The 12,337-nt window shown below is 34.5% G+C and overlaps 1 protein-coding gene across 1 annotated transcript; it reads right to left on the minus strand.

Annotated features, from left to right (window-relative positions):
• Nucleotides 1-2,921: 2,921 nt before the first annotated feature.
• On the minus strand, nucleotides 2,922-11,608 carry LOC110906458 (GDSL esterase/lipase At5g42170). Its single transcript, XM_022151589.2, has 5 exons — nucleotides 11,550-11,608; nucleotides 6,072-6,268; nucleotides 5,643-5,773; nucleotides 4,926-5,159; nucleotides 2,922-2,930 (listed from the first exon to the last, which is right to left on the minus strand). The coding sequence occupies exons 1-5, from the start codon at nucleotides 11,606-11,608 to the stop codon at nucleotides 2,922-2,924; spliced, it is 630 nt and encodes a 209-aa protein (XP_022007281.2).
• Nucleotides 11,609-12,337: the final 729 nt, after the last annotated feature.

Here is a 12,337-nt window from a genome sequence, read left to right on the forward strand (position 1 = left end):
AAAAAATTCCCCAAAAGAGATACCTTTGGGATAACATCGATTCTGTGATGAGGTGTTTTTCGGGTCGGTGGGTTATTATGGAGGATTTTAATGCGGTCCGTAGCCCAGATGAAAAAAAATTCGAAGTTCAATAATTCTTGCGCCTCAAATTTTAAATCCTTTATTGGCAACAACGGGCTAAGGTAATATAGTATGAAAGGTAGAAGGATCACATCACATGTGGACAATAAAATTGATAGATTCTTGGCTAGCCAAGACTTTTTCGATGAATGGGCGGAGGCATGTCTTAGAGCTCTTCCTAGACTTCATTCTGATAACTGCCCCCTAATCCTAACTATCATCCAAGAAGTTTTTGGTTTAAAACCTTTTGGATTGTTCAACTCCTGGATAGATGGAGGGGATTTCCAAGAGGTGGTGGTTAAGGCTCTGGAGAATTTTGAAGAGATAGGGGAGGCCGACACTATTTTAATGCATAAATCGTCATTACCTTAAAATATGGAAAAATGTTGTCCTAAAGAAAGAAGGGGAGACCAAAATTATTCTAAAAGACGACATGGGCAAATAGGATAAGTTGGCAGAAGTAAAAGAATTATCAGAAGAGGAGTTATGGTCGAGAATTGAATGTATGAAAGAATAAAGGGAGTTGGATGCTCACAAAGCAAAAGATCTCAAACAAAGAGCAAGGGTGAGATGGGCAATGGAAGGTGATAACAACAAGAATTTTTTCCATGAATTTATTAATAGAAGACGTGCAACTAACAGTATTCCAGGCCTAATGGTTTATGGGGTTGGGTATCGAAACCGACTTTGGTGAAAAAAGAGGTCATGGGTGTTTTTTAAAAAACTTTCAAGGAAAAGGTGGCGTTTGGACCAAAACTCAGTTGGGACAACATTAAAAGATTATCAGAGGGGGACAAGGCCTTCCTAACAACGGTTCCTTTTAATGTTGAAGAGAAAATGCTGGCTGTCTTAGATTTTGGAGCAGACAGGCTCCAGACCCGGATGGTTTCAACTTTAGATTCATCAAAAAGTATTGTAGTTTATTTAAGCCTGATTTTTCTAATATGCTAGCTTTCTTTTATAGTAATGGCATCACTTCCAATGGGTGTGAGACCTCTTTCATAACACTTTCTCCAAAGAAAAAGGATCTCGTAGGGCTTAATGACTATAGACCTATAAACCTGAGCAGGGTAATTAGCAAAACGATTTCCAAACTTCTAGCTAACCATCTCACAAAGGTGATTGGGTCTATCAAATCGGAACATCGGACGACTTTTTTTAAATTATAGATACATTCTTCATCTTCCTCTGATGCTTAATGAAGTTCTTTCATGGTTAAAAAAGGGTAAAAAAGGCTTTACTGTTAAAAATCGTAACCATCTCAAGAAGGTGATTGGGTCTGTTATATTGGAACATTAGACGATGCTCTAATCCTTGGAGAATAGTCTAGAGATAATGTGGTGAATGTCCTGAGGGTATTTTCTATTTGTTCGGGTGTCAAAATTAATCTTCATAAGTCAACTATGGCGGAAATTTTGGGTTACAGTAGAGATGATACACTGTTTACATATGTGGGGAATGGGGGAGATATTCCTTTTTGGGTCGACACATGGGTGGTCAATCAACCATTTACGGTTAGATTTCCACACCTTTTCGCCCTATAGGAGATAAAATCTTGTAAAGTGGCAGACAAGATTGCTTTGGAGCAGGGAAGTAATAGGTACAGTTGGAACTAGATCAGAGCGCCAGAGATAGAAGTCTAGGTGAAGAGGAGTGCCAAAATATTCTATCATTGGTGATCTTGTCTGGGAAAATGATATGTGGAAGTGGATGGGAGACAACTCTGGTAACTTTTCAATTAAATCCGTAAAAATGAGAGAAGATAATAGGGGGACAAGCAATCTTCCGAACTATCTTTGGTGTAAGTAGGTCCCTCTTAAATGTAACATTATGGCTTGGAGAGTAAACCTTGATAGAGTAGCTACGAGGAAGAATCTAAGGAAAAGGAACGTGAATATTTCGTCAAATATATGCCTTTTCTGTGAGGAGCATAAAGAATTGGTGGAACATGCATTTACGGTCTGCATGTTGTCAAATAGAATTTGGATGGCTTTAAGTACTTGGTGTAACATTCCTCTATTGTATGTCTTCACCTTTAAAGATGTTATGGAAGATCACGGTTTTCTAAATACGGGAAAGAAAGTTAAGAAGAATATGAATGGACTCACTATAATCACGTGTTGGTGCTTATAGAAAGGCAGAAATGAGGTGGCTTTCCAAAATTTTAAACGCAGTTCGCAGGATATCCTAGGGGAATTAAGAGTATAAGTTATGTTTGGTTAAAAAAATATAGGTCTTCTTTTCACTAAATTTGACAGGAAGAGTGTTGTAAATATCTGTTGTATATGTTGTTATAATTTTGTACCTTTTGCTCGTTTAGATCGTTTAGATATGAGTTTCATTTTTATAGAAAGTCGAGAGGTGGATTTTCATGAAATATTCCATTCATACCACACGTTGATGAGGTTACATTAAAATAGTTTCAACTATTTATAGTTAAGCAGTTTGGTTTATTCTTTTAGATTGACGGTTTTTGGTTCGGTTCATTAATTTTCGGTTAATAGCCAAAACAAAACTTGGGCAAAACCTATGTTATGAAATAAATGAAATTTAGGCATAAATATATGAAGTTGATACATAAATGAATGAAATGAGAGAGTGAGAGTGTGTGTGTGTTTATGAAATGGAGGTATAAAAGTTAGAAATATGAATTGTTTGATTCAGTTCAGTTAATTTTTGTTAAACAGGGGTACAAAAAAAAACCAAAAATTGGTTTTTGGCTAAAATGATTTTTAGTTAACCAGTTTTCAATTATTTCAGTTTTTGTTGATTTTGGTTTGGTTTCTTTGTTAATGATTGAGTTATTGCTCCTGTTAATCAAGTAATATATCAAATTTTTAATTAAAAATACAACAATAATAAAATGGTTGTTATTATTGTTTAAATTTCAAAAAAAATATCAACATATGTAAAAATATATGGTCATTTAAAAAAAACGTGGATTTAGTTAGTTTTTTATAAGAGGGATAAAGTATAACTACTAATTAATTATCCACAATTTGGTTAAAGATGAGTGAATTAAAGTGTAATTAAGAAGAGAGGATTAAAGTGTAATTAGTGTTCGAAAGACTAATTTACCCTATTTTAGGGTTGTACCTTAGTTCTTAACTTTTGGGTATCTTGAAATACATTTCTCCCATTCATTATAATATATTACTGGGTTCTTCTACAAATGGCTTAAACTCTACAAATGCTAGGAACGATTCTTAGCCACAAAATCTTTGTGATTTGTAACTGAGATTGATATGGTGACATTTTTATAAATACTGGAGCTTCCAGGAGTGATAGAATTAGGAGATCCAAACTATGGTGCACATGCTAATCACATGTCATTTTCCCGTCACATTTAAAAATATATTACTTTTTTATACGTTATTATTATTTTTTTTTAATTAGACCATAAAATTCATCGTTTTTATCTTTTCAACGAGTACACTATTTATATACTTTTGAAAAAAAATGAACTTGTTTTTTATGGGGTTTCAACCAGGTTTTTTATAGTGTTTTTCTTATTCAACTTGGTTTTTTATAGTGTTTTTCTAAATTTGTTTTCTTTTATTGAGCTTTAAACTAGTTTTTTATGGCATTTATCTGAACCGGATTTTTTATGACGTTTTTTCAACTGTACGTTTTATGGTGTTTTCCGAACTAGGTTTTATGATGGCGTTTTTTAAGTGGACACATTATTTTTTTGTTTTTTGTGAACTGGACATTTATGTTGTCTTTAATTGAACAATTTTCATGATGTTTTTCGAAATCTCTATAAAATTGCACAGTGCAAAAACACCATTTTCACAAAAACCCAGTTCATGACTTTTTTTTTTTATTTCAAAAGTATACCAACTGTATACTCATTGAAAATATAATAAAACACTCAATTTTATGATGAAAGTTTTTAAAAAATAATCAGGTACACAAAGTTATGAACGTTTAAAAAAGATGATAGAAGATGCATGTGATTTGCATGTATGTAGGCTTTTTGACAATATTCCCATAAATATAAGTTAACCTCATTGTCACATGTCAACACCAAAACAAATTCCAAAGTTTATAGGATTTTAGCCAATATCCAGTCTAGCATTCTTTCAGTAAATTCTTGGGGAGTTGAGCTGTTGAAGACCAATATATCTTGTCTCTTTCGGATTCAATAATATTTTGTTAGTATAACTTCGCATATTGGACAAATTATTGAAAAAGTGATTATTATTGATTGACCACCACAACCGTATATTTTTGTTCTATATATATCAGCTATGCATATGTACGTGTAACAAAAACAGTACTTTTGTTGGAGGGGGAAATAGATTTTATCATCCGAGACTAATTAGTTTTGACCGATGTCACTCTCAACTTTTACTTTGACTTCCACCACTCTCTACTTAACACTTGAGTTGCTCTATCACTCCAGGCCGGAATCGTAGGTACACCGTATTATGTGGCGCCGGAGGTTTTGTCCGGTAGAGAGTATAACGAGAAGGTTGATGTGTGGAGTGCCGGAGAGATTGGAGAATGTGTGTTTTTGTTGAAATGTTATGATTTAGGGTTTTTATAACTGATTTACATGGATGGTAAAGGGTGAGTCCACGTAGGCAAGCCAGCTCACAACTCCCTTGACATGTAAGATTAAAAAACAAACTGAGTTAGTGATTATTTAACGAAGGGGTGACACAGCAACCTAAATGTTAAGTAGAGGGGGTGGGAGGCAAAATGAAAGTTGAGAGTGGCAGCGACCAATTTTGATTAGTTTAGGGTGATAAAATCCATTTCCGCTTGTTCGAGATATAATTGTTTGTCAAAGGCATTACCTGTATGAACTCTGTTGCCTTTTTTACTAAAAAACTAGCATAAGTGGGCACGTCGTATTGAACTGCTCTTATTGGAAGAGCAGTGTAACTGATACCCCAATCGTTGGAACTCCACGATACTAAATACAGACTTTCTTCTATTGTATCATTGGCTTCTTTTTCTCCAACAATCCCTTTGAGCTTCACAATGTATTCTTTGAACATCTCTATTTGATCCAGTATTGAGAAAACGTTCTAATCGCCATACACAGATTAAAAGTGACGCAAAATGAAAACACTACTTAGCTTGTAATTCGAAAATTCCAAAAATAAACATACTACAATATTAAAGTAACACACTAACATGTACTCTTAAAAAATAAAATATTAAATATTAAAGTAACATACTAACATGTACTCTTTAGACAAAAAGTCGACCAAATTGGACACCTTAGCGTGGTACACTGGCTACTTGGACACCTAGATCTTTTAGGTGAAAATTTCGGTGGACAGTCCGCTATAGAGTGTTCTAAGAAAAAAACCATGTGATCGGCGATCTCGTCTAAGATTTGTTCCCTACCAACGTTTTCGCCTGAAGAAGCCATGTGTCAAGTCATTAAGTATTGACCAGTGCTACCACGCTAAGATGTTCAAGTTAGCTGACATATTCGCGTAAAGAGTATGCAAGTTATTTCGTAATAATAAAAAGATATTTGAAAACAAGAAATGCATGCATACCAATAGTCTCCCTGTTAAGGGATCAAAACCAGAGGAAGCAGAAGCAAATGATACGCCCCTAATCATATCTTCATTTTGTAGAGAAGGGTCCAAATATGCTGGAAGATAATCCATCACCCCTAATTTCGCAGCTTCAAGTTTCATATCAAATAATTTTAGTTATCAGAAGTCCAAGTGATTCATAAGTATTCAAAAGAAACATATCAAATTCCCAATAAAAACATATCAAAATCCCAAGATAAACAAGTATTCTCAATGCGAAAGTATCTGTCAGAAAGAGATTTTAGGCGAAAACGCACTCCAAGTGGACTTCACACCTCACACGTGTAATAGTAGTGCAAACAACACAAAAGTGCAGACCATACAACACATCTAATATCCTTCTATGCAAGAGATTCAAAAGTATAACAATAGGTTTATATTTTTTACCAATGGTGTCCGCAAGTGTCTTCCCATTGGTGAATCTTCCTGTTGGCTTCCCACCCATGAAATCCTTTCCATAGGGGTAGAAGTTAGCCTTTGCAAGCGTTACTCGGAAGTTATTGTTTCCCGAATCCGCAAAGGAGTCTCCAAATGCGATGACCGCTGGTAGGGAGTTATTTTTCGGTTTATTTACCGCTGCCACACTGCAGCGTAAACAAACAGATGCATACAGACAAATGAAAACTACGTTAACAACCAAAGGTAGCATTGTACTAGATATTGTTTAAACTGGTACATTAGAGTTGTAAAGAATTCACGTTCTTATGTAGAGATGAATTTTGGTCTAGCAATAAGTTAGTGTGATTATGTGATAGTAAGTAAAAAGTTGTGTCGTCATATATCATGTTTACTAGGTGGTTGTTTGTCGTGTGAGAGAATATATATTTGAGAGGCTAAGTGTACGTTGTCTTAACTAGTCTTTAAAACAACACATAAAGAATTTAAAAAAGTAGAGAATTTAAAATATATTACTTCTAAATAAATCATAATAACTAGCTAATAAATTCACAGAGTACCCCACCAATAGCAAACCTAAGGTAGGGTCTGAGGAGGGTAAGATTTAGACAGCCTTACATCTAACCCGTAGGAATAGAGAGGCTGGTTCCAATGAGACCCCCGGCTCGATGTAAACAAAAAAAATGGATTTAATGGAAAAGAATTTAAAATAATAATATAAATCGACCTAGGTATATTGATGGAAAAAGCTTACTTCATTATAGGTATTTATTCGACCATGGGTTTGGTGGCTGATTGGCAAAGATAAATTCTATAAAAATACCTTTTTTAAAGACCAACAAAAACTCATTTTATTAATACACCTACTAGTAGGAAACTTGTGCTTACAATACAATACCTACAAAAACGAGAACCCGAAACAAAGAAGCCGAACAAAAACAATTTAGAGTAAACTTTCTACATTAAAACTCAACCAATCCTCCCGTGTAAAGGAAACGCTTTTGGACCGAGTTTTTAACCACAAGAACCCCAGCGTTATAACTTCCTCCATAATTCTCGAAACCGAAGGGATATTTGTCTGTAAAGACCGCCTCGTTTCTGTTGCGCCATATCCGTTACACTATATAGACCATGGCCTGAATGACCTTTCTCCATGCCTTTGAGCCACCCAGAATATCACACATCTTCCAGAGATCCTGAACAAGAAAAACAAAAAAAAAGGAACGCGAAACCAACGACACATGACCTGCCATACCATTTGCTAGAAGTGACAACCTGTGAAGATGTGCATAGCTGTCTCCGGACAATTCATACATAACCTGCAAGCCGGATCCTGAACAATGATCTAATGAGCCCGAAGAGAATCGGCCTTCGGGAATCGATTAAGTCGTGCTATCTTGGGGACCTAAGATGTCACACCCCGATTTTCGATATAGGCGGAAGCGTATAGCGAGGTGTGGCTAGAGCGGCAATCGTTACAATCAATCGAGTAAACAACATATTTGAAACATAAAAGATGTTCATCCATACATTTGTTTTGAAACCATAATTTACAATACAAACATCTTGTTCGGAATTAAAACAACTACAACTTTAGCAACATTGTTCAAAGTTTAAAACAGTTCCACATAACATGATAACTGAAAACGGATGACATCTCAAAAGCTTGAATTCTTGATAACAACACGAACATATTTTTCCAAAGCCGTCCACTAATCTCATGTAATACATGTTAGTTTTGAAAAAAGTCAACAAAAGTTGGTGAATTCATGTTATTTAGTTTTTGCATCAAATGAGTCTCCAAAACATTTGAAGTAGTAAAATTCGTTTTGTATAGTATGATGAAAAATCGTGTGATCATTAGTGTTTTGCAAGGACACTAATCTGTATGCCAGAATAGGAGGCAACCAAACCTTGACAATTTATCGTGTGTGTGGACATTAGTTTGGACACAAAGGCAATCTTAACGATCGCGGTTATCGTTGCCGTTAAGAGTGGGGCTTGCCAAAACCCAAATAGATCTATTCTTTTGTTCCTCGGTACTTGTTTATTCATTAATGGTCCCTTTATTTTAAAACCTATCCGCATGTGAGCAAAATAGTTTCATGGTAAGCATCATACTATTTGTAACATGTATACATCCCCGAAAGTTTAAAACTATAAACATTCATAATAAAAGGGGAAACATGAACTCACAGATTTGCGTTCCGTGCAAATCTCTATTCGATTCCTGGTTCGTCGTTTGTTTCTCGACCTACAAGTGTTCTAATCTCATTAGACACTTAGGTTTGTGTTTGTTTTTGGTACAATTAATTCATCTTGAATTTCGTTTTTGGTTCTTGTAATCGTTTGCTTTCGTTGTTTGTGCTTTCATATACATATATATCTTCCATATATATATATATATAGGATAATGCTAGACAGAAAACCCTCAAATTCTTAGAAAACTCTGGAAACCCAAATCTCCCCCCATTTTTACCCAACCTCCCGACATTTTTTTTTTTGAAAAAAATTACACATGTAATATACATGTTTTAGAGTGTTTTGGGCCAAAAAAAACAAAAAAGCGCCGAAGGGATTTTTTTTAAAAAAATAAACAAAATTCAGTGCCTAACATGTGTTAGACAAAAATGCTGAAAGTTGCTGAAATTTTTTTTTTAATTATCCCTTCGGCGCTTTTTTGATTTTTTTGGCCCAAAACTCTTAAAAACATGTATATTACATGTGTTATTTTTTTCAAAAAAAAAATGTCGGGAGGTTGGGTTTTCTAGGGTTTTTTATATAGATAGGGTTTTCTATCTAGCCCTACCCTATATATATATATATATATATATATATATATATATATATATATATATATATTCTATTTAGTTTGTGTTTAAATGTGCTTAAGTTATGTATTAGATTTTAAGTCCATTTTGTATGTTTAATATATATGGGCCTAGCCCAAATAACTTTGTTTAAAGTGGGTCAAGATCAAATTGATTTGTAGAAGTGGGCCTAGCCCAAAATAACTTTTATAAAATTGGGTGTAGCCCAATTTGGTTTATAAAAGTTGACTATGCCCAAATAGGTTATGTAAGAATGGGTCTAGCCCAAACTATTTTCTAAAAATGGATCTAGTCCATAATAGTTTATTAAAAATTGGGTTTTAGTCCAAGAATTTGTAGAGTGGGCTTTAGCCCAATTTTGACTAAAAATAGATTTTAGTCCAATATTTTGTAAAAGTGGGCCTAGCTCAACTATATTTAAGAAAAATGGACTTTAGCCCAAATTTAATATATGGACTCCTTTTAATTTAAAAGATTTGGGCTTGGTCATAAATAGTAATACTTTTATTTTTATAAAAAATCTAGTTTTTATAAAAATTATTACTTATGCCATATATGAAATCTTTCTAGTGCATAAGCTTTTTAGAGTGTGTGACGGCTCGTATTTTGTTATGACTATTTCGTGTCGATTTGGTTTATTCGTGTCGTTTGTCCCGTTCGTGTCGTCCGTCTCGTTTACGTCGTTTGTTTCGTTTGTGCCATATATTTTATTTTGTCCAAATTTGTTAAAGTGTCCATATTGTCCATAGTGTCCGAATTTGTCCGATTGTATGTTTATGTCCAAGGATGGACATTCCATTTTATTGTTTGGTTTTCCAAGTGCATATATATATATATATATATATATATATATATATATATTTGTAATTTTTGTGAATGTGTATAATTTTGTATTTATTCCTACATTAACTAAATGCATAATATACATACCAAAAATATATTTATAATATTTGGTGAATTTTTGAAAGTACATATCTTATCTAAGATATATACTGTCACTTTTCGTTTAGAAATCTCCACAAAACATGAATTTATAACTTTTGTCCAAAATTAGTTTGATCATATTTAAAGACTTCAAATAGTTTATCTAGTTACAAACTTCTTTGTTTAACAACTTTTGAACATAACAAAATTTATAAAAATTTTGCCATAGTTCCTTTTGAAAAATTGATTTTTTGCAAGTTTATACAAAACTTGTGTTCAATTCATTTCAACACAAAACATCATCAAGTATCAATATTCATCATATTTTGTCAACAAAACTGCCATAAATATGATATAGTCTCCTACTTTCCCAAAAAGGAAACTTTATTCTTAGTTTTTGTCAAAAATTTGTAGAGCAAGATTTTATTTAAAATTCTTGTTTTAGATGACTCATATAGTCATTTAAAGCATAAATATGTGTTCAAACCTTTTTCTACTAACGTATTTCTAGTTTTTGATTCTTTCCAGAAATGGAAACTTTATTCAAGAAATTTTTCAAAAATTTAGTTTCTTGGATTTAAATGATTTCTCGTGCTTTGCTAGCATGCATGTTCATCATTTAAATCATCAAAACTCATGTTCATAACTTTGTTGATGAATCTTGGTTGATCTAACATGCATGTGTTTAGATCATGTTTTTATACAAAATAACCAAGATTCATGTTCACTAGTCTAAATTTCTCCAAGTTCATCCCAAAATCATTGAAAAATCATAAGATAAAAATAATGATTTTTAGTTTTTCTTAGTTTTTTTCATGTGTGTTTTGTTTTGATTTTGGTTCAAGAAGAACTTGTTTTCTTTAAAAATCAAGAATAAAAATAAAACTAGTGTAGAGTTCTTACAAGCTTGCTAGAAAAAAAATAAGGATGAAGATGTGAAGATAAGATTATCCAAGGTCTCCTAGTGCTTCCAAGATGCTACTAATGTATCTTCAAGTCTTGAAAACTTCTTGAATCATCCATAAATCTCCATGTTTGCAAGTGTTCTTGAGTTTGAATTTTGAAAGAAGGTGATGTAAGTGGGTGTTTGCTCTTAGCCGATTTTTTAGAGAAAGAGTAAGAAGATGGTAAGTATTGATAGTTTTGGGAATTATGAAAAAATGGTGGAGTGTTAGAATCAATAAGATCTTGGAACAATACACTAATCACTCATTTAGAGGTTCCAACACACAACATTTTAGATGAGTGGGCTTAAGTGGGGACCCACCAAAACCGTAAATCAGCATGGGGGTCTCGGAAAGGAGAAAATAGATAGTATAGGGGCTAGTGTGTTAAGTGGTGTCCTATATAAACCGATCTTTGTAACCGTAGTGTGTAGTATACAGAAAACAGTTTCAATACAATTTCAATAAGATTCAAACCCCAAAATCTAAATCATTCTCTATACCAAATAACATGGTAGCAGTGTTTCTGATTCGTGAGCCTTTGATTCATCATCTTCTTCAATATATCTCAAATAAAACCAAATCAAACTAGGAAAACCCCAAAAAACACCAAAATCGAACATCAAACCGTATCGAAACAGCCAATTCGTATCTCCAATTTGTATCAAAACAACAACCGCAACAGCCACCAACAGCAGTGGCCATCACAACCATTCGCTGCCGCCACATTCTTGTTGTCAGCAAAACCCTAACAGTTCTCAACGACGAACCATATACGTTCTTCCTCATTCCCACGAACCTCATCCTCATCCCCACGAACCTTCGCCATATTCACTGCCCACGAAGAACCATAATTTGTCCATAAAGGTTCGTCAATTCACTGATTCTTCGTCATTCCTTTCAACCGACGAACCTTCCACGAAGAACCTTTCAACCAACGAACCTTTCAACCCACGAAGAACAATAAAGGTTCTCTATTTTTCTCTTCAATCCATGAACCTTTCAACCGACGAACCTTATCCCACGAACCTTATCCCCATTCACCACTTTCCCCACGAACCATTCCCTTGAACCTTCGTCGCGAGCCTTCATCAATTCACCATTCCCACTCAACGAGGAACCATAAAGGTTCTTCGTCAAGTCCTCATCTCCACCTCATCTCCACGAACAATTCCTCATCTCCGTACAATTCCTCATCCACGAACATTCCTCATCCACGAACATACCTCATCCATGAACAGTTCAAGCCCACGAACCTTCAATTCTTCGTCAAACCTTCAAGCCCACGAAGATTCATTCTTTGTCAAAAACAGTTCAATCCTACGAACCAACAAATCCACATTCCCACGAACACTCATTCCCACGAACATTCCTTTTTCCGGTCGTCGGTGGCTCGACGAAGATGAGAAAACAGGCTTAGTGTGCGAGGTCACTATCTCTCCCGGCTTGACCTCTCGCCCTAAGTCGATCTTTCCATCCTTCCGTTCGCTTCCAAGATTCGGTTCTGTTCGGCCCTTTAGATCTGTTGCTAGCCGGTTCCTCTTCTCGAATGCTTAGT

The sequence above is a fragment of the Helianthus annuus genome, chromosome 14, assembly GCF_002127325.2.
Source record: "Helianthus annuus cultivar XRQ/B chromosome 14, HanXRQr2.0-SUNRISE, whole genome shotgun sequence".
In the NCBI taxonomy this organism is placed as follows: Eukaryota; Viridiplantae; Streptophyta; class Magnoliopsida; order Asterales; family Asteraceae; genus Helianthus; species Helianthus annuus.

Excerpts from the sequence above, each read along its gene's own strand:
- LOC110906458 (XM_022151589.2), bottom strand. The coding sequence starts at position 11,608 with ATGGCGAAGGTTCGTGGGGATGAGGATGAGGTTCGTGGGAATGAGGAA. Across the intron at positions 6,269-11,549 it reads AATGAGGAAGAACGTATATG|TGTGGCAGCGGTAAATAAAC; the intron begins GTTCGTCGTTGA and ends TTTACGCTGCAG. Across the intron at positions 5,160-5,642 it reads CCTTAACAGGGAGACTATTG|AACGTTTTCTCAATACTGGA; the intron begins GTATGCATGCAT and ends TATGGCGATTAG.